At 50.7% G+C, this 27,703-nt stretch overlaps 2 protein-coding genes across 6 annotated transcripts; both read left to right on the top strand.

Annotated features, from left to right (window-relative positions):
* The first annotated feature begins 11 nt into the window (after positions 1-11).
* PPRC1 (PPARG related coactivator 1) lies at positions 12-14,597 on the top strand. 4 transcript variants are annotated; one of them, XM_017348516.3, is made up of 14 exons: positions 14-262; positions 4,079-4,267; positions 4,916-5,062; positions 5,164-5,265; positions 5,382-8,229; positions 8,532-8,585; positions 9,412-9,469; positions 10,245-10,312; positions 11,251-11,974; positions 12,964-13,113; positions 13,206-13,272; positions 13,391-13,512; positions 13,753-13,904; positions 14,191-14,597. In XM_017348516.3, exons 1-14 carry the CDS (start codon positions 110-112, stop codon positions 14,292-14,294), a joined length of 4,938 nt encoding a protein of 1,645 aa, XP_017204005.1. In that variant the 5' UTR covers positions 14-109; the 3' UTR covers positions 14,295-14,597. The 4 variants fall into 4 exon arrangements, with proteins under 4 accessions (XP_017204008.1, XP_017204005.1, XP_008268619.2 ...); XM_008270397.4 differs by having other exon boundaries at positions 10,242-10,312; XM_051824135.2 differs by lacking the exon at positions 14-262 and adding an exon at positions 756-885 and having other exon boundaries at positions 10,242-10,312.
* A 2,502-nt stretch (positions 14,598-17,099) lies between these two features.
* On the top strand, positions 17,100-27,635 carry NOLC1 (nucleolar and coiled-body phosphoprotein 1). 2 transcript variants are annotated; one of them, XM_008270398.4, is made up of 13 exons: positions 17,100-17,438; positions 21,338-21,393; positions 21,532-21,674; positions 21,775-21,905; positions 22,378-22,543; positions 23,425-23,543; positions 23,654-23,789; positions 24,062-24,190; positions 24,404-24,514; positions 24,623-25,270; positions 25,462-25,562; positions 25,725-25,817; positions 25,982-27,635. In XM_008270398.4, exons 1-13 carry the CDS (start codon positions 17,319-17,321, stop codon positions 26,138-26,140), a joined length of 2,112 nt encoding a protein of 703 aa, XP_008268620.1. In that variant the 5' UTR covers positions 17,100-17,318; the 3' UTR covers positions 26,141-27,635. The 2 variants fall into 2 exon arrangements, with proteins under 2 accessions (XP_008268620.1, XP_008268621.1); XM_008270399.4 differs by having other exon boundaries at positions 17,230-17,438; positions 21,535-21,674.
* Positions 27,636-27,703: the final 68 nt, after the last annotated feature.

Below are 27,703 nucleotides of genomic sequence, written 5' to 3'. Positions count from 1 at the left end.
GGGGTCCGTAGTCTTGCAGGGTCATTCGGGAGTTGTAGTTCGCCTCCCACAATCGGCTGGGCGAGGCGGCGCCGGCGATCAGAGCAGCGCTGGGTGTTCAGGGGCCAAGATGGCGGCGCGCCGGGGACGCAGAGACGGAGTCGCGCCGCCCCCGACTGGGGGCCCTGGCCCGGACCCCGGCGGTGGAGTCCGCAGTAGCGGTTGGGGCAGTCGGAGCCAAGCGCCGTACGGGACCGTGGGCGCTATGAGCGGCGGGGAGCAGGTGAGTGGCTGGCAGGCGGCCCGCGGCTGGCAGCAAAGCGGCGTGTGCCGGGCGGTGACACGTGGACGCCACAGGAAAGGGAGGAAGCGCTTGGGACTCGATGCCGGTGGCCGCAGGAGTCAGGCCGGTCGAGTAAACCTTAGTCGTTTGCTGGCCCCGTACGCCGGCAAAGGCGGAGTCCCTGTGCCCATTCCTGGGGAACAGCAGAGTGGTTGAGCCGGCTGCAGGGAAGAGGGGCCCGCGGTGCGAGTGTTAAGGGTTCGGAAGTAGAGTCGCAGGCTAACCCCCCGCCCCGAGGATGCCGAATGGGGCTCCCTTAGCTTGGCGCCGCAGTTCCCTTTTCGGAGCCACGTGGGGTGGGGGGAGCGATTTTCCCGGGAGAACTTGTCTGTCTCCCCTCCCCCTACACGCGGCTGGAGCACCCACGTGGGTTGGGCTCTTGGTGAGGGGGGGCGCGGGGCGCGGGTCCACGTGGGGGCGGGGAAGGGATGTCCACGTGGCTCCCGTCCCAGGCTGTCGGGCATCTCGTATCGGCCCTGGAGCCGCACTGCCGGGAACTGGGTGTGTCTCAGCCGGTCCCGCCATCTCCGGCCCGGGCTGGGGCCGCCTAGCCGGGAAGGAAGGTAGGGGCTGCTACTCTGAACTTTGCCCGAAGTCTTGGAGTTTCTTCCCTCCTGCTTGGGTGCTCAGCCCCTCTAGACAGCTGATGGGGAGGGCTTCCCAGAGGTTTGGAGAGTCTGTTCTCTGTGATGGGGAGGGCAGAGGCTGAGCCTTTAAGATCCGTGGAGGAGCGAGCTTCTGGCGGCTTCTGTCTGACCGGCTTGGGATGGCTTGTGAGTCACGGGCAGTGGCGCTTTGGTTACCTGCAGTACTGCCTTGTTCGTGATTGAAGGGACGTGGAAGGTGTCATCGTATACCTGGGACACGGTGAAGTAAGGGGGAGGGGACTCCTGTCCCCTTTCTCACTTATCCCGCGTTTCTTTTGGGGAGGCACTTAAATCAGTAAGCCTGCTCCTGGAAACCGATGCCCAGAATTTAAGGCTCTTTGCAATGTATGTTGGAGATGGGAAAAGTTAGAGGTGCTTTGAGAACTATTTAATATTAGTTTGATACTTGCTGGATGAGGGAGAATTCTGTCTGATCTTTCTTGGTCTTCAGTTCTTTGTATTTAAGTAATACTGTCCCCTTCTCACTCAGGGTGGAAGTGGGAAGGAGTTAGTCTGAACTGTTCCTATGTTAAGTTGAGTTCTTGTCAGCATTTTGATGTTTCCAGCTGGGAGTTGGGTGAGTGGCTGTGTTGTAAGGTAAGGTGTGGCAGATCGACCCAGGCCCTTGTCCTGGGCAGGATGGCTACTAGGGCATGAATTTGGAAGAAGCCCAACCCTTTTCCCTCGTTTTTCCAGAGACTACATTTTTGGGGATGTGCTGCCAGGTGTCCTGGAGAGAAGCAGGGAGGGATCCAGGTTTTAGCTGTAAGGCAAGTTAGGTAGCCTTTGGGGTTGGAGCAGTTCTCATTGAGAGATTGTCTTCTCTTCCCAAAGATGGATGTGAGTGAGTGAGTGACCCAGCTCATATTGAAATACCACTATGTTCAGGAACAGGTGTTACGTTGGCAAACTACACAAGCATGGGTCCTGTCTTCTGGGATCTTAGTTTTAACAAGATAGACCGGCCGGCGCCGCGGCGCACTAGGCTAATCCTCTACCTTGCGGCGCCGGCACACCGGGTTCTAGTCCTGGTTGCCCCTCTTCCAGGCCAGCTCTCTGCTGTGGCCAGGGAGTGCAGTGGAGGATGGCCCAAGTGCTTGGGCCCTGCACCCCATGGGAGACCAGGAGAAGTACCTGGCTCTTGCCATCGGATCAGCGCGGTGCGCCGGTCACAGCGTGCTGGCGGCGGCGGCCATTGGAGGGTGAACCAGCGGCAAAAGGAAGACCTTTCTCTCTCTCTCTCTCTCTCACTGTCCACTCTGCCTGTCAAAAAAAAAAAAAAAAATCAAGATAGACCAAAAGTATATATAAATAATTGGGGCAAACTTGAAGTGCAGGCCATTTGGGATTATATAACCAGCAGTAGTAATACACTTTGCAGGGCCTGGGAAGGGACATTTTAAGCTGAGACCTAAGACTGGGTGTGGATAAACCTTGATCAAAAGGAATTCTTCAGGGGAGAGAGAACTTTCTGGCTTATTACAGAAACAGTAGTGGGAGAGGACATGCTGGAGCAGAGAGGTCTGGTGAGGAAATCCAGGACCCCGCCAGCCACAGTAAATTCAACCCAGTGCTACTGAAGGTTTACAGAGGTCTTGGGGGTGATCAGACATACAGATTTAGAAGTGTCTGGCTTTGAACCCTGGAAGAACAAGAGTGACGTGAGAAAGCCAGTTGGGAGGTTGTTGAAGTTAGAAATGCTAATGAGGTAGTTTAGTGGGAGCTAGACTGGGGATGGAGGACAGGTAGGAGGCATGTCTCTGATTCAGGTTCTAGTGTCCAAGTGACAGAGGTGGCCTGCATGGATGGTTCCGGCCTAGTGGTTGGGGCTCAGGTAGGTAGGTGGTAGGGCAATTAGGGATCCACCTCCTTGCTCACCCAGGAGGGTTTGCTGAGCCAGGTGCTATTCAGCAGCTGGTTGTAATTACAGGATTGTGAAGGCCTGGGAGGTGTTAGTACCTAAAACCTGTTGCCTTTCACTTCATCTCTGGGCCTGGCCTCCTGAAGTGTCCTTTACCAGCCTTCTCTCTCCCTGCGCATTGGAACTTCTCACCTTTGTTAGGAGGGTGGATGTGTTGGAGGTAGTGTCACCTGCTCAACTTTTCTCTTTCAGAGGAGGTGAGGTGCAGTTTTGTTTTATGGCAGAATGGGGAGGGTCCTGTTTGTCTTTCTGACCCTGTGGTCTGGCCTTTGCAAGTTTCCTATGGGGAGGTACCTGTTGTTCTGGCCTCTGGCCTCACCAATCCCATTCCAGCCATTTCTGACCCTGCCCACACCCACACTGTTGACAGGTCTGGGCGGGTGCCTCCCTGCCTGAGGAGGTTGAAGATGTTGCTGACTCTCCTAGGACATCTGCAGCATCAGACTCTTGTTCTCACCTGGTAGAGGTGGGGAAACAGACCCTTCCCTTGGGACTACCATTGACAGCTCGGTGGCAGTCTGTTGGGCGTATTAGACACTGTGCTGGGCATCCTGGGTAACTGGAAGGTATTAGCACTTTTAAACTCCTGTAGGAGCTCAGGAGAATATAAGCTAAAAGAATGCAAAGGGTTACTTGCGCTAGAGGAACTTGAAATCCAGTTTTTATAGGAATGTCATGGGGCTGAGGAGATGGGCTGTGATTGCCAGGAAAGCAAGTGTTAGGCGATTGTGTGAATGTAGGGGTGAGGAGAGACCAGCATGGGCCAGAGAAGCCTGAGGTGACTTCTCGGAGAGGTAGCATTTGAGCTAGGCAAAAAACAGAAGCCTAAATGGGGTTTGCAGTAGGTGTGTGCCCCCTTGTCTGTTGCTTTCGCCACTGTCAACGGGTGACTTCTGAGTGATTTTGACCTGTTTGATGTTTTTACTCCCCAGTATAATAATCCCCTGGGACCCCATCTATTTCTGAATAGAGCCTAAACTTTTCTTCCCAGAACACTGCTGTCCTGGTTGGGGATTTTGCTCACGGGCTGTGCTTCTCTTGGCTCAGCTTGCCCAGAGGTTTGGCCGTGGTAGGGCTGCTGCTGAGCTTGGCAGCGCTGGGGAAGGGCTGGGGACCTGGTGTGTGGAGCTTATCAGGCAGCTGCCCCCGAGGGCCTGGGCTCTTCTGACCTTTCCCCTTTTGCTTCAGGTGCTGGTGCATGAGGAGGGGGACGACTCTGGCTTTGTCAATCTGTCTCGGCTGGGCCCCTCTCTGAGGGACAAGGACCTGGAGATGGAGGAGCTGATGCTGCAGGATGAGACATTGCTGGGGACCATGCAGAGCTACATGGATGCCTCTCTCATCTCCCTTATTGAGGATTTTGGGAGCCTTGGAGAGGTGAGCTGGAGCTGGACTTGGAGATGTTCAGGCAGGAGTTTTGCATGGGAGGGGCTCTAGCTCCGATCCCTGGAGTTGTTCAGGCATGGTTCTGCTCTCCAAGACCTTGGCTCCCGGGAGCCCAACCTGAGTCCTTGAACTTTTTTGTTTCTAGGTGGGAGTTAGGCTGCAGGCTGCCAGATTATGTGCCATGTAGGGATGCCGTGGCTAGCTGGGACTATAGTCCAAGACTTTTCCCTCCAGTTGAGCCCCTGACCTAGGGTGTAGGTTTGAGTTAGTTTTTGGTCCCAATTCTAGTCTGGCCAAGGGTTGGGTTAGGGTTGGGGTGCTAGATGCTCTACTGAGCATCTTCATCTCACCTGAAGGTGGGGTGGAGTGTGAAACTCAAAGCTTAAGACTCATGTCTGACAAGTGTCCGTTGACATTAGAGAGGTGGTGGATGGTGAAAGGGATTGGAAGCCATGAATTTTTTTTTTTTTTTTTTGGAGAGGCAGAGTTACAGAGAAAGCCATGACTGTTTGCTCCGATCCCTCTCACTGGCAAATTGAGCTGCTGGGCCTGGGAGATAGGATCCTTGGCATCCAGTCCTCAGTGGCCAGAGCTCAGTAGAGAGGTTGGTGAGACCTTCCTGTTGTCTTTCTGGAGCAGAGCAGATTATCTCTGGACGACCAGAATGAAGTATCGCTGCTGACAGCGCTGACGGAGATCTTGGACAACGCGGATTCTGAGAACCTGTCTCCGTTTGACAGCATTCCTGACTCGGAGTTGCTTGTGTCACCTCGGGAGGGCTCCTCTGTGAGTGTGGGACCTGGGGAAGGGGACATATGGTTGGTGCATGTCTGCGGGCCTGCTCGCTCATGCTGAAGCACAGACAAATTCAGGTCTTTCCTTCTTAGCTGCACAAGCTGCTGACTCTCTCTCGGACGCCTCCAGAACGTGACCTCATCACCCCAGTAGACTCACTGGGGTCTGGCACAGGCAGCAGTAGAATGAATGGGGTAAGCCTGACCTACAAGACCTCAGGAGCTCCCAGTTGGAAGTGGTTTATGGGGACAGGTCTGGAGAATACTTGCCTGGAGAAGAGTCTTCAGACTTCTCTCCTTTCCTCCTGCAGGTTGAGATGTCTCTTGCAGATCCTTCTTGGGACTTCTCCCCACCTTCCTTCTTAGAGACCTCTTCCCCCAAGCTTCCTAGCTGGAGACCCCCAAGATCAAGACCACGCTGGGGCCAGTCTCCTCCCCCACAGCAGCGCAGTGATGGAGAAGAGGAGGAGGAGGCGGCCAGCTTTGGTGGCCAGATGCTTGCTGGGGAGCTCAGCAACTCAGTGAGCAGCGTTCCAGACTTCCCCATGCACTTGGCCTGCCCTGAGGAGGAAGACAAGGTCATGGAGATGGCAGGGCCAGTGGCTGGTGATGAGAGCATCTCCTCCCTGAGTGAGTTGGTGCGTGCCATGCACCCCTACTGCCTGCCCAACCTCACCCACTTGGCGTCACTGGAAGATGAGCTTCAGGAGCAGCCAGGCGATTTGACGCTGCCTGAGGGTTGTGTGGTGCTGGAGATTGTGGGCCAGGCAGCCACAGCTGGTGATGACTTGGAGATTCCGGTTGTGGTGCGGCAGATACCTCCTGGACCTCAGCCTGTGCTATTGGATGACTCGCTAGAGGCAAGTCCTGCCTTGCAGCTGCTCATGCCCACATTGGAGTCGGAGGCAGAGGCTGCTGTGCCTAAGGCAGCCCTCTGTCCTGAGAAAGATGGCTTGTCACTGGATTCAGAGAAGATGGGCTCGGCCTGCTTGTTGGAGCCCAGCAAGGCCATGGAACCCAAGGGGCTGCAGAACCCACCTGCCAATACAGTGCTGGGTTCCCAGAGAGCCCGAAAGGTCAGGAGGAAGAAGAGTAAGGAGCAGCCAGCAGCCTGTGCAGAAAGCTATGCTAGGAGGCTGAGGTCATCCTGTCGTGGCCAGTCTACCACGGCTACAGAAAGGACCTCTCAGGCAGGCAACTTGCAGAAACAGCCTCAGGAGGAACTTCAAAGAGAGGGTGGGCCACCCCAGGGTAGGGGGAAGCCTCGGGCTTGGGCTAGGGCCTGGGCAGCTGCCTTGGAAAAGCCTAGCCCTGGAAACTCAGAGAGAAGTGCAGGACAAGGTAGTCCTGCTAAAGAAGGTCCTCTAGATCTTTACCCGAAGCTGGTTGACACTGTCCAAGGCAGCCCTGTCCCAGCCCATCTCTCGCTGCCTGACTCTGCTGAAGCTGGTCCCCCTGAAGGCGACCCTGTGTTCGTTGACTCTCACCCACCTGACCCAGTGCTAATTGGCCCTGTTGTGTCTGACTCAGCAGCAGTTGACCCTGCAAGGGTTGTTCCCACCTCAGATGATATACCATTGGTCGATGTTGTTGCAGCTGATCCAGTGCCAGTTGTCAGCCCAACACCAGTTGACTCTGTTCCCAGTGACCTGGCTCCAGTTGACCCTGTGCTAGTTAAGTCCAGACCAACTGATCCCAGACGTGCAGCAGCGGCGGCAGCAGCAGCAGCCGCCGCCGCAGCCCAGGGGAGTCTAGTTCCTCATCTCCTGGAGTCAGAGTCCTCAGACTGCACAAAGGCCATCATCCCTGAAGCCAGGGAGGTTGTGGGTGCTCTCAAGGTGGAAAGTGGTACCAGTACCACAACCCAGGAAGCCAGACCTCGGCCTCTCAGCCTTTCTGAGTACCGGCGGCGACGGCAGCAGCGTCAAGCAGAGACAGAAGAGAGGAGTCCCCAGCCTCCAGCTGGGAAGTGGCCCAGCCTCCCAGAGACTCCTACGGGGCTGGCAGACATCCCTTGTCTTATTGTGCCACCAGCTCCAGCCAAGAAGACAACTCTGCAGAGAAGCTCTGAAGCTCCCCCTGAGGCTTGCTTTGTGCCTGTGGGCCCTAGTCCTGCTTCTGTTAGTCCTGAGCCACCTGTAAGCAAACCTGTGGCCTCAACTCCTACTGAGCAGGTGCTATCCCGGGAGATGTCATTGCCGGCAAGACCTCCCCCTTCTGTGCAGTCTGTGTCCCCTGTTGGGCCCATGGCTCCCCCCATGCCAACTGGTCTGCCTTTTCCCCCAGGTGGGCTGGGGATGCCCCCTATGCTGCCCCCACCTGCAAGTGGGCATGGGGTTCCCAGTTTGCCCCCTCCTCCATTGCAGCCTCCTAGTCTTCCAGTATCTGTAGGGCCAGTGCCACCTGATCCCTATCCTCACTATGCTCCTGTGCCACCCTGGCCTTGTTATCCCCCTGTGTCCCCTTCTGGCTATCCTTGCCTGCCTCCCCCACCAGCTGTGCCCCTGGTGTCTGGTACTCCTGGCACCTACGCTGTGCCCCCCACTTGTAATGTGCCTTGGGTACCCCCTCCTGCCCCAGTGTCACCTTACAGTTCCACCTGTACCTATGGGCCCATGGGATGGGGCCCAGGGCCACAACACCCTCCATTCTGGTCTACTGTTCCCCCACCTCCTTTACCTCCAGCCTCTGTTGGGAGAGCTGTGCCCCCATCCAAGATAGAGCCCAGTGGCATTCCAGCTGGCCCTCCTGATAATGTACTTTCCACGCCCATGGCTCCTGCCCTCACTGTTGAGCCAGCTGGCCATGGAGCTCCACAGATAGAGCACACCAAGGTAGAGGTCAAGCCTGTGCCTGCATCTCCTCATTCGAAACCTAAGGGGTCCTCCTCGGTGCAAAGTCCCCGTGGCAAGGCTCCACCATGTCCATCTGCCGAGGGTGTGGCTGTTGCACCTGGGTCAGAGAAGTCTGAGACTCAGGAGAGCAAGCCCAAGGAGAAGTCCCCTTCTCCTGCTACCAGGGCTCTTCCCACACCACGGCAGAGCACTGTGCCCAAGCTGCCTGCTGTCCACCCAGCCCGTCTAAGGAAGCTGTCCTTCCTGCCTGCCCCGCGGACCCAGGGTCCTGAAGATGTGGTGCAGGCTTTCATCAGTGAGATTGGTGAGTGCCGCCTGGTTCAGTGGGTGTGAAGAAGGGCATGGGTTGGCTGAGGAATGCTGTCCTTAGAACACGGTAAACATGAAGAGGCTGCCCTCTGTTGGATTTCTTGGAGAGTTTTTTTGAGAGGTGGAGCTCTGGGTCTGTGGAATCTTTGTGCTTTGTGCTTCTACCTTGATGGTACTTAGTACAGTGTACCGGGGCATATAGAGGGAGAAATGAGGTGATTGGGGGCTTTTTGGGATCTGTGGGCTGACTCAGTTGGTAAGGGCTAGTTTTCAATCCTGTGTTGTGTGCCTCCACAGGAATTGAGGCGTCGGATCTGTCCAGTCTGCTGGAGCAGTTTGAGAAATCGGAAGGTGAGGGAATCTGGGTAGTTGTGTTCCATCCCATTTTTTGATTGTTGATACTGCGTTTAGGCTCAGCTCTGTGGTTGCTTAAAGTGGGATGGTACGGTGGGGAGGAGGGCAGTCTCAGCCATTGGAGCAGCTCCCTAATGGCAATAGGGAGGCAAGACTCACCCGTGACAGTGATAGAACCCCGAGTCAGTGATGGCACAGGATGGCAAGTGCTGTCCCAAAGTAGATGGGGAAGTTTGAGGGGGTTGAGATTGTTTGGGGACAGCTTTCCAGAGGGAAGAAGCTTTCAAGCTGGGCACTGAAAGGAGCTCCTAGAATGTATGTGGTAAAGAAAGGCAGAGATCAGGTATAGGAAGGGCCACGTTGGTGTATTTGGCAGGCAAGGAATAGTTCTGTTTTCTTAGTGCAAGGCATGGCTCTGGATACTGTGGAGCTTATGGCCTGGGGAGGAGAAGAACCTGCACAAATGACCGCTGAGTTGGAAACACTTGTCTCTGGTACATGGCAAGATAGAAATGAGTGTAGGGCAAGAGTAGGCTACAAGGCTAGTAAGTTGGGCAGGTTCTGTAGAACCTTGAATGCTAGGTGTGTAAATTTGGACAGTATGTCAAAATCAATGGGGAATGTGGGTGTTTTGGAGAAGAGATGTGATTAAACAGTACCTGGGCACCCACTGAAGGAGCTTGGCTCTCTTTGGAGCTATTCTAACAGGGGGTTTGCGTGTAGGCAAATGGATTTTCCTTCTTTGGGTCTCAAAGCAAGCCCTTCTGTGCCTCCTCAGTGTAGAACATCTTGGTGGGCTTTAACTAGTATGGTTTCCTTGCAGCCAAAAAGGAGTGTCCTCCCCCGGCTCCTGCTGACACCTTGGCTGTAGGAAACTCAGGGTAAGTATGGAGACCCTGGAGCGAGTTACCCTACAGCTGTTGGTCAGCAGCCGGTGGCACTCCAGGACTGTCGACTTGGTGCCTCTGGGGCAGGATGTTCAGTCAACAGGAAGATGTCTCCCTTTTGCCCATTCCCTGCTGCCCGTCACTGCTGGGCACTGTCTTGGGCAGTGAGGTGGGAGCATGTGTACTCCCCCCACCGCCCAGCTGACTCTGGTCAAATATGCCAAATGCGCTGGAGGTGCCCTGTTGTCTTCTGGCAGGTCATGCCTTGGTGATTTCCTGCCTTCGCACCAGACTAAGCTTGTTCAATGCTGGTGATGGGGTAACTTGAGGTAGGGAAAGATGTTAGTGGCTAGTCCCTGACCCCTTGTAATACACAAGTATCCCATCCCTTGCTCCTGTCTTCAGACATGAGGCTTTTTTTTTTTTTTAACCAATTTTTGTGATCAGCGTTACCCCATCCTGTTTTGACAAGCTTCTTCCCCTCCACGGTGGTTTCACATTGGCTTGAGCTAAGCAGGCGAGACTCCTAATTTAAAGGTGGTGGTAGGCGATAGCCACCCTGCCTCCTGGAGTCAGGCAGAGCTGAATTGAGACCCAGTCTACAGTTGAGTCACTAAGACCCCTTTTGTGCTGAAGGAGAGTAATGGAGCAGTGTGTGCATCCCACTCTTTTGTGTACCCATCCCCTCCCGTCGCATTGTGAGGAAAGCAGATGTGCAAGATACTGAGGAGGCAATGAACCAGGCTTTCCCTTTTCCCCCCGCCAGCAGCGTTGACACTCCCCAGGAGAAGAGGCCCCTAGACCGGTTACAAGCCCCAGAACTGGCCAACGTGGCAGGTGGGTTCAGGGTGGGGAACTCTGCCTATCACCAGGTGATACAGCGAACATGTGTAGAGCCTGCTCTACGTCAAGTGTGTGTAGGTGTTAATGCAGAGATCTGATCTCTGTCCTTGAGGTGCTCACAGCCTAAGGGACAGATGCTTAAACAAATGGGTATGTTAAGTATCTGGTGGTATGGTAAGTGTGTAGTTTACAGGGAGATCTGAAGGGGCAGTCGAGAGAAAGGTTATAGGTGGTTATCACCCATGCTGAGGTGTGAGAAAATGATAATTGATCAGGTGGTGGATTTTGGGGACAGGGCCTTGGCATGTGGAGTAGCTTGAGTGAACTGAATAAACCTGGCTGATATTTTTTTGGGAATTGTGAATGGCTTGGTTTGAAGTATAGTGGCTGATCAGGGTGGTGGGTAGAGCTAAAGCAAGCTGGAATGGTAAATAGGTCAGGTTGTGGGAACTTCGAAAGTTGTGTTAAGTTTGGACTTTATCTTGTGTGTTGAAGAAGCAATTGAAAAATCTTTACCAGGGATGTAGAAGATAAGTGACAGGTATGAAGCTGGAAGTAGGGAGACATTCTAAAGTTTATTGCAAGAGTCCAGGCAAGATGCAACCCAGAAGTCAGTCAGTGCTGGGTGGAAAGGGTGGATTTAAGAGTGGAGAAATAGACTGGGTAGTACCTGGTCACCCATTAAGTTTGGGTATGAGGAGATGAGGAGTTCAGGGAGACCCTGGCTGGCTGGGTTGTTTTTTTTTTTTTTCCCCCTTGCTGGTTCCAAGATGAAGATGGGGAAGGAACAGTTGAAACAGTGAAAGTTGGGCTGTTGACCATGCTTGGTGTGCTGTGAGATGAGGTGGGGTTCTCTGAAGCCTATGTACGCAGTATTTGGAAGTATAGAATCGGATCTCATCCTACTATCTCCATCCTCCCTCCCCTCACAGGGCTCACCCCTCCAGCTACCCCTCCCCACCAGTTATGGAAGCCCCTGGCTGCTGTCTCACTGCTGGCCAAAGCCAGATCTCCTAAGTCCACCGCCCAGGAGGGAACCCTGAAGCCTGAAGGAGTTACAGAGGCCAAACATCCAGCTGCAGCCTGCCTGCAAGAAGGGGTCCATGGCCCTAATCCAGTCCATGTGGGCTCTGGGGACCATGACTATTGTGTCCGGAGCAGGACCCCCCCAAAAAAGATGCCTGCCTTAGTCATTCCAGAGGTGGGCTCTCGGTGGAATGTCAAACGCCATCAGGATATCACCATCAAACCTGTCTTGTCCCTGGTTCCAGCTGCTCCTATGCCCCCACGCACAGCTGCCTCCCAGGAGCCACTTGATCACAGGACTAGCAATGAGCAGGCAGATCCCTCAGCACCTTGCCTTGCCCCATCTGCCTTGCTGTCCCCTGAGGCCTCACCCTGCCGAAATGACGCGAACACTAGGACTCCCCCAGAGCCTTCAACCAAGCAGCGGTCAGTGCGCTGTTACCGAAAAGCCTGCAGGTCAGCCAGTCCCCCAAGCCGGGGCTGGCAGGGCCGCCGCGGCCGCAGCAGCCGTTCTGTCAGCTCTGGGTCCAACCGGACCAGCGAAGCATCTTCCTCTTCATCCTCATCGTCGTCTTCCTCATCCCGGTCCCGGTCCCGGTCCCTCTCCCCCCCACACAAGAGGTGGCGAAGGTGAGCTCTGATGGCCTTGTTAGGTCTTGTGCATTTAGGAAGTTCATGTGTTCTCCTGTGGTTTACTCTGAAAGCTTTTACACACTGACTGTGATACTTCAGGCTCTAAGATTTCTATTTCTGTCTTTGCTTTTGACTTCTCCTCTTTCCTGGATTGTTGAAGGAGGCAGGCTGTGAAATGATAGCTTCTACTCCTTGTTGAAGTTTGGGATATCCCTAAGGTCTCTTGCTTCCATGAGACCTACCTTTGAGGAGACGTAGGGTTTGATCTTGACCGTGGTGATTTCTTCCCATTCATCAGTCCTTATTTATGGTGTTTTCTCGCTGGTATGTAGGATAGTGGGTTAATTGTTAATGGTAAAAAACTCATCCCTTAACTGTCTGCTGGGAAAATTGGCTGGAGCAGTTACTTTGGGTGTTGCTGTGACCTCATGTATTTCCTGGCAATATCTTTGTCTCAGTAACAGACCCAAGTTTTCCCACTTAACCAATGAAGAATTTCTGGGTTTTGGCAGCAATGCATATTGTTAGAAATGTCCCCTAGTTTAGGTCTAGCATAGTCACAATCCTTTATGCCATGGTATTCCTTTGGAGGGTGCTAGGGGAGCAGGAATAATCCAGAGAGCCAGGTCTGGCCCCAGCACCACAGATTGCTGGCTGTAAGGCCCAGGGCCCTGTCCTTTCTCTCCCTCTGTCCATTCCCCCCTCCTTTTTATTGACTTGTTAAGTGTTTTTAATTCTTTTTAATTGCACAACTGACAATAAACATGATCTCTGCCAGAACACTCCAAAGCATTCCAGATACATCTAAATTTCCACAAAGGGCCTCAGTCTGTTCATCTAGAAGAAAAAACTGTTCTAGATCTCTTGCTCTGCTTGATCTTTGGTCCTGAGCTTCCTGACAAGGAGGCAGGGCTGGGACCTGGGAGAGGTAAGTAAAGTGCACCTGCACCGTTCCCTACATTCTGGCATGTCCTTTTATTCTCTAGGTCTAGCTGCAGTTCCTCTGGACGATCCCGAAGATGCTCTTCCTCTTCCTCCTCATCATCTTCCTCCTCCTCCTCCTCTTCCTCATCATCCAGTTCCCGAAGCCGTTCCCGCTCCCCATCCCCACGCCGGAGAAGTGACCGGAGGCGGCGGTGAGCATGTGGTCTGGGATTCAGGTACCTGAGAATCCAGAGTGGTGAATTGTCTTGTTTCTAGAGGGGCTGACAACACATTTTCTTGTCAGGTACGGCTCTTACCGTTCACATGACCATTACCAAAGGCAGAGAGTGTTGCAGAAGGAGCGTGCAATAGTGAGTAGAACAGGTCATGGGAGGAGTAGACTAGCCCCTGAGCAGGGAGCTCAAAGAGCCATCTGCAGCTGCAGCCCTGGCTCATGGTGTATCAATTTGCCTTGACAATCCAACATAGGAAGAGAGAAGGGTGGTCTTCATTGGGAAGATACCTGGCCGCATGACTCGGTCAGAACTGAAACAGAGGTTCTCTGTCTTTGGAGAGATTGAGGAGTGCACCATCCACTTCCGTGTTCAAGGGTAAGCTTGGGTCCCAAGGTCAGGATGTACTTTCTGTCCCATTCATTTACCTTAATGTTTGTCTTCCTCCTTGCTCTGATGTGCTGAGCAATGGTGGGTGGTGGTGGTGGTGGGGGCTTAATCTCTACAGTCAGGGTTGGCCACTAGGCAGCAAGAGCCATTGCTGTACTTTGGGGTGCTGTGTGTTCTTGGCATGTGGCCAAATGACCACTCCAGCTTCTGCCTCACCCTCCCCACCAGTGACAACTATGGCTTCGTCACTTACCGCTATGCTGAGGAGGCATTTGCAGCCATTGAGAGTGGCCACAAGCTGCGCCAGGCAGATGAGCAGCCCTTTGACCTATGCTTTGGGGGCCGCAGGCAGTTCTGCAAGAGGAGCTATTCTGATCTTGGTAAGTGGAGGGAGGGCCTGAGGCTTCCACATACTTCATTTCCTCTCCAGAAGTGTTGCTAATTCATTGACAGAGGGAGGTAGGTAGGTTTACCTTCATTTGACATACACAGAACCTAAGGGGTGGGTTGAGAGGAGAAATGAGGGCGCTCTCATCCTTTGACTTAAAGCCAGGGCAATTTTAGCCCCAGCATTGGCTGGGAGATAGCTGGTCATGTGATACAAGGACCCTGTAGTTGGGAAATGTGGTCAGGAAACTTGACATGTGTCTCTCTCTACCTTTATAGACTCCAACCGGGAAGACTTTGATCCTGCTCCTGTAAAGAGCAAATTTGATTCTCTTGATTTTGACACATTGTTGAAACAGGCCCAGAAGAACCTCAGGAGGTAACCCTGGGCCCTACCCCCCTCTCCCTTTTTCTTTGGAGGTGCCCAACCTCCTCCATCCCCCTCCCCCACTCTAGGGGAGAGAGCTGCTAGTGAGGAGATGACTGTTTTATAAAGAAATGGAAAAAAAAGTGAAATAAAAATGTGTTAAATCAGATTTTTAAAAGGTATTTGTTTTTTATAACAGGTATTGAAACAAGTTAATTTGCATTCCTATGTAAGATGGGTGGGGTTGAGGGGTTCCCCCAGTGTTTGGAACATCAAAGTCACTATGCAGACTAATAAACATGGAACTAGAGAGAACTCATAAGTGCTGTCGTGCTTCTTTCTGTAGTACTAGTGTCAAATGAATTCACTTCACTCTCAGCACTGTCAGGGACATAGTCATCTAGGGCCTCTTGTCAGATACAAAATTCAACTGAATTTGAAAGTTTGTTCTTCAGGTGCATTGTGGGTGAAATTAGTCATTTAGGATAGAGCTCCTCAAAACTGAAAGGGCTTTCATTGAATCATCTGGAGATCTTTTTGGATTTTTACTTATTTATTTAGAAGGCAGGTAGATCTTTGATTCACTAGTTCACTCCCCAAATGTGTCCAGCAACCAGAGCTGAGCCAAGGCAAAGCCAGCAGCTGGGGCTCTCCTGTGGGTGGCAAGGATCCAAGTACTTAAACTATAACCTGCTGCCTCCCAGGGTGGGTGCACATTAGCTGGAAGCTGGAATTAGAAACCAAGCCATCACTCAAACCTTGGCATTTCACTAATGTCCATCCCTGGAGATCTTTTTGGAATGCAAATTCTGACTGAGGTGGGGCCCAGAGATTCTGCATTTCAGGTGAAGTGATGATACTGGTCCTGGAGGGGATTTTGATAGCAAGACCAAGAAGCAGCTCAGATTTGTTCCAAATAAAAGGATTTTTAAATGAGTTTATGTATGTATTCAATGTTTTACTTATTTAATTAAAATATTTGAAAGGCAGAGTCAGGAGGAGACAGATTTTCTTTCTGCTGGTTCATTCTCCAAAGCCAAAACAGCCAGGGCTGGCCCGGGCCAAAGCCAGAAGCCAGAAGCCAGAAGCCAGGAACTTTGGGTCTCACATGGGTAGCAGGGGCCCAAGCACTTGGGCCATCTTCCACTGCTTTCCCAGGCACATTAGCAGGGAGCTAGATCAGAAGTGGAGCAGGTGGGACTTGAACTGGCACTCGTATGTGATACCTGCGTTGCAGGCAGGCTTAACCCCCTAAGCCCACTCACTCATTCAGTGTTTTAGTTGTGTTCACCATTTTAGCTTGAGTGCAATGTGTGGCACACAGCGGATGCTTTATTTATTTATTTTTCTGAAGAGTATGTGCATGTGGATAGGCTTCTCCCTGGGGAAGAAGAGCTGTAGGAGTTCAAAGAGGGGACTGCCTGTTTTGAGAAATACAAAGGAGAGGTATGTCCCTTGGAGGAAGTAATCCTTATCCTGCCTGAGGGGATTTAATGGGAAGTAGTCAAAGAGGAGGTTTGAAAGGATTGTTGATGTGGCCCAGAACCTGGTGGGTGAGTTCCCAGGGTGGGTGACTTCTGACCCAGAAGGAAAAAGGGTTATTTTTAGGACTGTAGATTGAAGGGATTAATGCTGTGTGATTAAGGTTGTACCAACCTTTTCCCTTTCATGGAGTTAAACTAAACATAACCTGCCTATAAGGCAAGGAGGAAGGTTGTCTTAGAACCAAGTCAGGGCTGTTGCCGTGGCATAGTAGGTTAAGCCCCATATGAGCTCTGGTTTGAGTCCCAGTTGCTCCTCTTCTGATCCAGCTCCCTGCTAATGACCTGGGAAGGCAGTGGAAGATGGCCCAAGTGCTCGGGCCTCTACCCACATTGGAGACCTGAATAAGCTCCTGGCTCCTGGCTTTGGATGGCCCAGCTCTGGCCATTGTGGCCATTTGGGGAGTGAACCAGGGGATGGAAGAGCTTTCTCTCTCGTCTCCCTCTCAAACTCTGCCTCTCAAATAAAATTTTTTAAAAAGATTCATTTTAAAGGCAGAGTTACAGAGAGGCAGAGAAGAGTGAACATCTGCTGGTTCACTCCCCAAATGGCCACAACAGCCAGAGCTGGGTCGATTTGAACCCAGGAGCCAGGAGCTTCTTCTGGGTCTCCCACGTGGATGCAGGAGTCCAAGGACTTGGGCCATCCTCTACTGCTTTCCCAGGCACACTAGCAGGGAGCTGGACTGGAAGTGGAGCAGCTGGGACTTGCACCGGTGCCCATATCGGATGCTGGCAGTGCAGGCATTGGCTTTACCCGCTACTGCATGGCGCCGGCCCCTCAGATTAAAAAAAAAGGAACAGTCCTCAAAACCATCAGAGCAATGTATGATGAACCCACAGTCAGCACATTAAAAAAAAAAAAAAAAATCATGACTTGAGGGAGGAGCAGTTCTGGGAATCAAAACACGTCCAGCCCCTTCCCCCAAACAACTGGTAACTTGAGGGAGGCTCTGCAGTGGAGAGGGGAATTGAAAGGCTGGGGTGGTATTACCAGGACCCTCACTATGTGTCGGCTGCGGTGAAAATGAAGAATGGAACCACGGGCATCGGGAACGGGGGCAGCTGGGAACTCTGTGACCCTGTCTAAAGAGCCGAGGGCCCACGGGTCCAGTCACTAATGTGGTCCACGTCCCAGCTGAGGCGCGGGAAACCCACACTCGGAAAGGATGCCTCCCGCCCAAAGACAAGGCGCGGGAAGTCCCGAGTTTTCCCGCCACGCCGAGGGCGTGACCCTGACGTCAGAGCTCCGCCTTCACAAAAGCGGCGGCCGGTGGACTCCACCCTTACCAAGATGGCGATTTGCGTTGGACCGGAAGGAGCATAGGGTTTTCGCCTTGACCCCGCTTGCGGGGTGGGGTCAGGACTGCCCTGTGGAGTCCCACCCCTTCCGCTCTGCGCCCGCGCGGCGAAGTGACGTCACGCGCCCGCCCCCTGCGCCTTTCGGGTTCCTAGGTCGAGGTGCGTCGCCAACGGTAGTGACGCGTACTGCCGGGAGGATGGCGGACGCCGGCTTGCGCCGCGTGGTTCCCAGCGACCTGTATCCCCTCGTGCTCGGCTTTCTGCGCGATAACCAGCTCTCGGAGGTGGCCAATAAGTTCGCCAAAGCGACAGGCGCTGTGAGTCTCGGGCTTCGGACGCGGGCCGGGGCGGGATGGGCACAGGGTCCAGGCCCTGGCATGCTTAGGTTTCCTGACGAGCAGGTGTGTGGGGTCCACCAGCCCAGCATTAGCGAGGTCTTTGTTCCGATCAGTCGGCAGTGGCTGGAGAAAGCCCATGGCCCCGGAGTCCCTTTTGCGAGGTCTGAGTAGGTAACACTGTCTTGTTGCTTCCTCGCGGTGGAGAGGCAGCGGCGTGGGACCCGCGTGGTCGAGGTCACGTGGCTCGCAGAGTGCGGCGAGGAGCGAACGCCGTATCCCATTGAGAGCATTGGCGGCGCTTTTGGGAGGGGGTGCTCCTTGGCTGAGGCAGTGTGTGATTTGACCATAGTTTCGGTCGAATTTCCCTGGCCTCACAGATAAATGAAATTGCTTTAGGAACAAAGCCTGGGATTTTCGTTGCTAAAGAGAGGTAGGATTCCGTTTTTGGTTGTAATGATTTGAGTATAGGATTGAATAGCAAACAGCCCTACCAAGGAGACATAGGAGCAGGCCAGGAACTTTGGCTAGTGGACTCAAACTAAGTTATGTTTGGGACCAGGCCTTGCCACTTCCAAGGTGTGTGACCTGGGCAGTTTAATTAACCTCCCTGTCCTTATTTCTGCAGGAAGTTATTGTTCACCTCGTGGGATCTTTATGAATATCAGTACGATAAAATATGCAAAGTGGCAATCTCAGTCTGGTGCATGGATGAGTAAAAGTTGTTATTCATACTTAGGGCAATTTAGTATGCTCCAAACACCTGTAAGAGCAAGGTGGTCTGGAATGAGAAAGATTTATAAAATCTACATCTCAAAGAAAAGCTGACACATGCATCAGAAAACACCCGGAAAGAGATGGAGTGGTAGTCCTAGGCAGATGATAGAACCAAGAAGATAACTAGTTCTTTGTAGCAGTCAGAGTGGATTGCAACAGGAGGCGATCAGATCAGTGATAGGAAGAATTTATTAAGACTGGAACAGCCCTCCGAGGGATCTAACTACTTGCTTACTGGAACTGCTTTGAGTTGACTGATAAGGAGACTGCCAGGAGTGTTTCCACAATGGACAGTTAATATTCCTGGGTTTTATATGACAAAAGCTCATCTTTGTGCAGAGTTAACGAAGGGCTGGATGCTGTTGCTAAATGCTAAGTTCTTATTGCCTTATCACTTTTTTTTTAAGATTTATATATTAATTTGAATGGTACAGTTACAGAGAGGCAGAGAGAGAGAAAGAGAAAGGTCTTCCATCTACTGGTTCATTCCTCAAATGGCTGCAACGGCCTGAGCTGCATCAGTCTGAAGCCAGGAGCTTCCTCCGGGTCTCCCACATGGGTGCAGGAGCCCAGGGACTGAGGCCATCTTCCATCGCTTTTCCAGGCCATAGCAGAGAGCTGGATCGGAAGTAGAGCAGCCGGGACTTGAAGCAGCACCTATATGGGATACCGGCACTGCAGGTGGTGGCTTTACCTGCTACGCCACAGTGCCGGCCCCATATATACCTTATCTGTTATCCTCTCTGAGATGTGTAGTATTATCTCCATTTTATAGAAAGAAAAATTTTGGGTTAATTTGCCCAAGATCACACACTTTATTCCTATACTCAGCTGACTCTGAGCCTGTACTCTTCTATGTACTGTCACTCTTTTTTTTTTCTTAATCAGTTCATCTGTATCAGAGTAATTAATGGTTGAGTACCATTCTTTGCAGTATACAGTGTCCACCAGTGTTCTCTTGGAGGCTTGTTTCTAATAATTCACATTGAAGCAAACTCCCACTTGTATTAGTGTTTGTGCCCTTATTTCAGGGTAAAATAAAATTTTTTTTTAGTGATTTGTTTATTTATTTGAAAGTCAGAGTTACACAGAGAGAGAGGTCTTCCATCTGCTGGTTCACTCCCCAGTTGACCACAACGACCAGAGCTGTGCCGATTAGGAACCAGGAGCATCTTCCGGGTCTCCCAGGCAGGTGTGGGGGCCCAAGGACTTGGGCCGTCTTCTGCTTTCTCAGGCCAAAGCAGAGAGCTGGATTGGAAGTGGAGCAGCTGAGACTTAACCTGTACCCTATGGGATGGTGGCACTGCAGGCAGCAGTTTTACCCACTATTCCACAGTGCTGGCCCCAAAATGACTGATTTTTAAAATGTTGCCTGGGGGCTGGCACCTGAGGTTCCAGCATCCCATATGGGCGCCAGAGCTAGTCCTGGCTACTTCTCTTCCAAACCAGCTCTCTGCTATGGCATGGGAAAGCAGAAGATGGCCAAAGTCCTTGGGCCCCTGCACCTGTGTGGGAGACCCGAAAGAAGTTTCTGGCTCCTGGCTTTGGATCAGCTCAGCTCTGGCTGTTGCAGTCATTTGGAAAATGAGCCAGCGGAATGGAAGACCTCTCTGTGGCTCTACCTCTCTATGTAACTCTGTCTTTCAAATAAATAAAATAAATCTTAAAAAAAAAAAAAAAAATCAGTCATTTGTGCTTGCTTTGGCAGCACATGTACTAAGATCAGTCATTTACAACTAAGTTCAAAATTTTTGGTAAACTTGCTTATCAAAATAAATCAGATCCTTGCAATAGGAGCATTTCCCAAGAAAAACGGTTAACACTATTTTGCGAAAAACACACAAAACAGTAGTATATGGGGATGGGTATTTAGCCTAGCAGTTAAGATAGCAGCTAGAATGACTGTGACCCATACAGTGTCTGAATTCGATTTCTGGCTGTGGTCCTGATTCCATCTTCCTGCTAATGCAGACCTGGTGAGGCAGCTATGATGGCTTAAGTAATTAACTGGGTCCCTGCCACCCATGCAGGAAACCTGGATTGAGTTCTCAACTCCTGGCTGCTGCTTGGCCCAGTCCTGGATATTGTAGATATTTGAGGAGCGAACCAATGAATAGAAGGTCTTTTTTTCTGCTTCTCCAAAAATTAAAAAAAAAAAAAAAAAAAAAGTGTATACCTCACCTGTCCTCCAAAGACAATTCAGGAAGTCAGTTGACTCCTGAAAACTGAGCTCCCAAAAGTAGAGGTTATCTCAAAAAATTTCCACTGGTTTGGGAATTGGGAATGAAATTTCCTAAACACTTTGATAAATATGATTGACAGGCAGAGGAGTAGGTAGTTCTACAAACTATAGAAATAACACACACACACACACACACACACCCCGTTTTGGGAAGAGTTATAGAGAGGCAGAGAGAGAAGTCTTCCATTGCTGGTTCACTCCCCAAATGGCTGCAATGGCCAGAGTTGAGCTGAGCCAATCCGAACCTAGGATGTTGGGGCTTCTTCCAGTTTTCGCATGTGGATGCAGGAGCCCAAGGACTTGGGCCATCCTGTACTGGTTTCCCAGGCCATAACAGAGAGCTAGATTGGAATTGGAGCAGCCAGGACTCAATATATGGGATATATGGGATGCTTTACTCTCTACACAGTGCTAGTCCCCCCCCCCCCCTTTTAAGGATTTATTTATATTTATTTGAAAGTGGGAGAGGGGTATTTTTTCGTTAGCTGGCTCATTCCCCAAATGGACACAGGAACCTGGAATTTCATCTGGGTCTTCCACATGTGTGGCAGTGGCCCAGGCACTCAAGCCATCCTCTGCTGCCTTCCCAGATGAATTAGCAGGGCACTGAATCAGAAATGGAGCAGAGCCAGGCCTTGAACCCATGCTCATAAGTGGTGCCTCCTGCACTGTAGTATTGGCGCAGAGCCCAAGTTTTTGATATAAAAAAAAGTTGAAATACACAAGTATAATATTTTTCTCCTAATTTATGCAAGAAGGAAAAGTATATATGACAGGTCACATTTAATAAATGTAATGTAAGATCTTAACTCTCCTGATGAACAGGAAAGCATTTCCTTACCCACCTCTTTTTCTTCTGCAGACACAACAGGATGCCAATGCCTCTTCTCTCTTGGACATCTATAGCTTCTGGCTCAAGTAAGCCTTCCCTGTTCCACCTTGGCTGTCATCCACCCCAGCCCCACTCCCCCAGCTGCTGTCCCCAGGTGGGCTGGGCTGTGTTACTTGGTTTGAGAAGGTCCGGATCCACCTGAAGTAAGGCTGATCCTACTTCAGCAGGTCAACCAAGGCCCCAAAGAGGAAATTACAGGCAAATGGACCAGTGACTAAGAAGGCTAAGCAAACTTCATCCAGTGACAGCAGTGAGGACAGCAGTGAGGAAGAGGAAAAAGCTCAAGAGCCTCCCGCTAAAAAGGCTGGTAAGGCAGGGCAAGGGGTTGGGCTTGGTGGTTCAAGGAAAATAATTTGCAGCTTGCCTGTACTGCATGGCTGGTGTTAACTGGGACCTGTTTTGTTCAGTTGTACCTGCCAAGCGGGCCAGTCTGCCCCAGCATCCTGGAAAGGCTACAGCCAAAGCATCAGAGAGTAGCAGCAGTGAAGAATCCAGTGATGAGGAGGAAGAGGAAGAGAAAAAGAAAAAACCTGTCCAGGTTTGTAGCTTGGAGAAGCAAAGGGGATTGCTTAAGGATTTGGAAAGGAAGAAACTTAAAATCTTGTCTTCTAGCTTGTGATCAGAGGGGTCATGGTGGTTTTTGCAATAGGCAAATATGAGGAACAAACTGGCAGCTTTTAGGGGAGATGATGGAGATGTGAGTTCCAGAAAGGATGTATGATGTTGAAGTTGGGCTCCTTTCTGCCTGAGAGGTTTGAGTTGGCATTCTGTTTAGGGCTCCAGGAATGGCTGTGTATTGTTGGAAGCTCTTGGCAGAGTAGGGGCCAATGTATCAATCAAGTGGCTACTTTGATTCTTATTGAGAGTCTTTTGTACTTTCCATTTTCTGTCCTGCTTAGCTTCCCTCATCTCTACTATTCCATCAAACCCCTATAAAATAAACGGAGCTAAGGATGCTCTTTGGGTACGTGGTGGCTCTTGATGATTTCTTCCTGTGTGTTTTCTCACAGAAGGTAGTTAAGCCCCAAGCTAAGGCAGCCAGAGCTACTCCTAAGAAGGCTAAGAGCTCAGATTCTGATTCTGACTCAAGCTCAGAAGATGAGGCACCAAAGCAGCAGCAGCCGAAGACAACACCTGTGGCACCTAAGGCTCAGGCTAAAGCTCCACCTAAACCAGGTACTGTTTTATACTAATGTTTTATACTATGTTTTATACTCCTTTTTCAAAAACATCCTTTTTCTTGCCACAAAGACTATTTCTCTATTAGTTTCCAAGCATGAAACTTTATTAATAAAAAGCTTTTTTCTTTTTTCAACAAAGTAACACTAATCAGTATGATTTCATTCCTGTGCTTTGTGAGAATTTTTTTTTTTTTTTTTTTTTTTTTTTTTTGACAGGCAGAGTAGACAGTGAGAGAGACAGAGAGAGAAAGGTCTTCCTTTGCCGTTGGTTCACCCTCCAATGGCCGCCGCTGCAGCCGGCGCACCGCGCTGATCCGATGGCAGGAGCCAGGATCCAGGTGCTTTTCCTGGTCTCCCATGGGGTGCAGGGCCCAAGTATTTGGGCTATTTTCTGCTTTCTTAGGTGCATTAGCAGGGAGCTGGATCAAAAGTGTAGCAGTCAGGCACCTATATGGGATGCCGGCGCTTCAGGTGGAGGTATAACCTTCTATGCCACAGTCCCGGCCCCCAGAGATGATAAACTGATATTCTCCTTTATGATTGCTGTAAAGGTGGACTCCTAAGTTTCCCATTAGTAGGAGGGTAAGTTTTTATTTGAAAGAGAAGGGAAACAGACAGTTCCTATCTACTGATTCCCTCCCCGTATGCCTGCAATAGGTAGGTCAGGCTGTAGCCAAGAACTGAACCCAGGTCTCTAATGTACTTAATGCTGCCTCCCAGGATGAGCATTAGCAGGAAACTGGAATTGGGAGAGAGCTGGGACTTGAACCCATGCACTCCAATACGGGATGCCAGCATCTTACTGAGGATCTTAATTGCTAGGCTAGACAGCCATCACAGGAAAGTTTTAGTAGTGCTTACTTCCTTTTCCTTTAGGGACACCAGCTCGAGCAGCACTTAAAGTGGCCAATGGCAAAGCAGCTGACAGCAGCAGCAGTAGCAGCAGCAGCAGTGACGACTCCGAGGAGGAGCAGGCTGTGGCCGTTCCCAAGAAGGTATGGGCTAGAACTTGTATCAGGGAATGTAGGGTCTGTGTGTCTTTCCATTCCCTGGCAGGGTTCATCAGTATTTTTTTGAAGTCATGGATTTTCTCTCTCGGACACAGGCTGTACCTAAAAAGCAAATTGTGGCCAAGGCTCCAGTCAAAGCAGCTGCTCCCCCTACCCAGAAGAGTTCCAGCAGTGAGGATTCCTCCAGTGAGGAGGAAGAGGAGCAGAAAAAACCCGTGAAGAAAAAACCAGGTTAGTGAACATGGGGAGTGAAACTCCCGATTGTCCTGGACCCAGTTACAATAACTGCACGGACTTCTCCATGGAGCTGCTTGAGTTGAGTGTCTTTGTAACATGATCCCCGAGCTGAGGGTCCTAGCAAGAAAGACTGGGAAGTGGCAAGACATGACCTGCACCTTGTACTTTGTACTTGAGATGAGTCAGGCCCTGCATCCAGAAGAGGGCAGTGTGTCAAATGAGTTGGGTACATGTTTTTAAATCACCATGTCGTCCCTTTCAAACAGGTCCTTACAGCTCAGTACCCCCACCATCTGCTCCTGCACCGAAGAAGTCCCCAGGAACCCAGCCTCCCAAGAAAGCTGTAGAGAAGAAACAGCCTGAGGAGAGTAGTGAAGACAGCAGTGATGAGTCTGGTGAGTCAGGAGTGCTGCTAGGAGTGTGTGTGCACGCACACATGTGGCAGGGAGGACCATGAGGGATAGGGAGGGGGAAGATCCACTGTCCCTCTACTGTTTTTTGCTAAACTGAGGCAGGGCTAAGGCTTTCTGTGTGTCTGTGTTCTTTTTGTTGCTCTCCTGGTTGGAGTGGTATTCTGGACCCAACATAATGCCCCAGGTTCTCCCTAGATTCAAGTTCCGAGGAGGAGAAGAAAGCTCCAGTTAAGGCAGTTGTCTCTAAAACAACCCCTAAGCCAGCACCAGCAAAGAAGGCAGCGGAGAGCTCCTCAGACAGCTCAGGTATGGCTAGGGAGGCACTCAGGGCAGCGGGGTGATCTGTGGGCAGCTGCTACAGGGTTCCTCCAATTGATTCGGGAGCTGATTCTTCTGTCCTTCGTGTTTGTCTAGACTCCGACAGCTCTGAGGATGAAGCTCCTGCCAAGCCAGCTGGTGCCACCAAGAATTCCTCGAGTAAGCCAGTTGCCACTCCCAAGCAGCCTGCAGCTAAGCCAGCTGCCGCTCTCAAGCAGCCTGCAGGTGGTGGCCAGAAGCCTCTGACCAGAAAGGCTGATAGCAGCTCCAGTGAGGAGGAGAGCAGCTCTAGTGAGGAGGAGGAAAAGGCAAAGAAGACTGCAGCCACCCCTAAGTCCAAGGTGACTGCCAAAGCAGTTCCACCTGTGCCTGCCAAACAGCCTCCTCAGGCTGATGGGGAGGGCAGTTCTGATTCCGACAGCTCCAGCAGTGAAGAGGAGGAGGAGGAGAAGACATCCAAAGCCCCAGTTAAGAAGAAGCCACAGAAGGCAGCAGGGGGCGTAGCACCTTCCAAGCCTGCTTCCGTAAAGCAAGTGAAGGCCGAGAGCAGCAGCAGTTCTTCCTCGGATGATTCCAGTGAGGAGGAAGAAGAGAAGCACAAGGGCAAGGGCACTCCGAAACCACAAGTTCCCAAGGCCAATGGTACCTCTGCCCTGACTGCTGCCCAGAATGGGAAAGCAGGCAAGGACAGTGAAGAGGAAGAGGAAGAAAAGGCAGCAGTGGCAGTGGCAGTTTCTAAGCCAGGTCTGTGTCTGAAGACCCTGCCCTCTGGGTTTTGTCCTTCAAAACCAGGATGAGGATAACTGGGAGGATACTGTAGGGAGAGGAGGCCCCCTCCACCCCACTGCGGCTTCTATTTGCAGATCCTCTGTGGGATGGAAGAAGGAACTGGAAACTGGTCTCCTGATTGTGGGGTTTTCTGTTTGTATGTTCAGGAAAGAAGCGGAAGCAGAATGAGGCTGCCAGTGAGGCAGGGACTCCTCAAGCCAAGAAGATTAAGGTGCAGACCCCCAACACATTTCCTAAAAGGAAGAAGGTGAGTTATCTCATTTTCTTCTCAGAAAGTCAGCCCTTTAAAAGTAGAAAGAAATTGAGATCATCTTGAAAGCTTGGCCTGGCCTGGCACCACGTGGTGTGTTATTCCAGAGGGCTTTAGATGGCCACCCCATCTTTAATTTCCAACTTGATTCTTCATTAGGGAGAAAAAAGGGCATCATCCCCATTCCGAAGAGTCCGGGAGGAAGAAATTGAAGTGGATTCCCGAGTGGCAGACAACTCCTTCGATGCCAAGGTGAGGGATGTTTGCTGTTCTTGGGGGTTGAGGAGTAGAAGAACGGGCAACTTTCAATTCAGGTTGGTGGGAGACACTAAGTTTCCATGAAAGAGTAGAAAGAAGAGCACGGTGGGGCACTGGTGCTGTCCTTCTGTGTGTTAAGTATTTCTCTGCTTCACCAGCGTGGTGCAGCTGGGGACTGGGGGGAACGAGCCAATCAAGTTCTAAAGTTCACCAAAGGCAAATCCTTCCGGCACGAGAAGACGAAGAAGAAGCGCGGTAGCTACCGAGGAGGCTCCATCTCGGTCCAGGTGAACTCTGTTAAGTTTGACAGCGAGTGACCTTGGTGATGCAGGGGTGATGATCAGAGACCTCCCACTTTCAGTGGACCTGGGGACCCTCAGCTCAATTAGGGGAGGGTCTTGGTGAGGACAGAAGTTCGGACTGCAACATAACATCTTCTGTGGTCTTTTTCTGTGTTCTAGTTTTGTACAGATTTTTTTGAGTGTTGGGTAGCAGGGAAGAGGTAAGGGGAACATTATTTTTTAAAAGTCTGTTTTAGTTGTCACCCCCATTCTTCCTGTTTTGTGAAAGTCCTCACACTGAGAAATTTGTATATTTTATATTAAATCATTTCCTAATGACTATTGTTGTGATTTTCAGAGGTGGGTTCCTACAGATAAAATCTTAGCTATTACCCAAGATACAGTAGATTGTCACGTGTGAATTTTTATAGTTGGGGAAGAGTTCTGCCTATGAGTATGCTCACATTTCATCCGTCCTTCCCTCAAAGCCCCATTGTAGGCACTGAAGAATGATTAACATGTGTACATGCCTGTTAAGCATGCACTATGTAGTTCATCCTCATTTGTTGGGTCGGGGCCTGAAATTCTCAGCCAGCATGGACCTACCTACATCTTAGGATACAATTTACTGTTTTTGTTAATAGGCAAAATTCTATTCTGGTATGAATGACATAAGTTAATCTGAGTTTTATTTTATGAGTGTGGTTTTATATTATATAATGTTGGCAACACAGTACATGTTTTGGTTTTAAATTTGAAAGCAAATCTTTCTACTTTGAATTTTCGGTGACTTGACCCCTACCAGTTCTGAGAACAAAGTTGAGAACTGCCATCTTTTCTTTTTTACATTATTGAGAACAAAATAATCTTAAACGTACATATCGTTTATTGATATTTATATTTCTGTTGGGTAGCTATGTGACACACAATATTGGTTTCATTAATTCCTACATGACTGGAAATCACTAATCAAGTAAATGAAAAAAAGAACTATAATCAAAAACCCCAATCCACTGTAGGAAGTAGGTTACTTTAGGTGAATTTATAGGTAACCTGTGTATGTGCTAATGGAGGTGGAAGGAACCTTTACAAAGCCTGTTGAAACTTCGGGACTGCGCTTGCGGAGAGCATCCGAACAGGATGACCCCAGTGGGTTCATGGGAACAATTGTTTTGCCCCCTAAGTCCCTGGTTTAAAAAACCCAGTGAACAAAGTGCTAGGCCATGCTGGCTGACGGTAAGGCTGTAGGAGGTAGCCATTGACAGTGTTCAGTCAGAGCAAGAAGAGGAGGGAGCTTCCTAGAGGCTGGACTGTCCCTGTGGTGGGATAAGCTTTTGTGAAAGAGGTGCAGGTCTTAAGACTAGCCTTCCATGTTTGGATTCCACATTCAATAAATAACCTGGTAACAACCTGGTTTTCTATGTAGCCGCCTCTCAGAAGAAAATGCACTGTTCATCCTGACATGGGTATTTCAGTCTGCATGGTAAAAGTTCTACATCTACTGCAAAATAATAAACTGGCTGATTTATAATGTGTCTTGGAGTTTTATTATTGTAAGTCTAAACCCCTCCCTTCTCCTACCCAAGCCAGAATTCGATA

The sequence above is a fragment of the Oryctolagus cuniculus genome, chromosome 15 (assembly GCF_964237555.1).
Source record: "Oryctolagus cuniculus chromosome 15, mOryCun1.1, whole genome shotgun sequence".
NCBI classification, from domain to species: Eukaryota; Metazoa; Chordata; class Mammalia; order Lagomorpha; family Leporidae; genus Oryctolagus; species Oryctolagus cuniculus.
The sequence above is the reverse complement of the archived record's forward strand: the minus strand, read 5'-3'. Positions and strand labels throughout refer to the sequence as shown.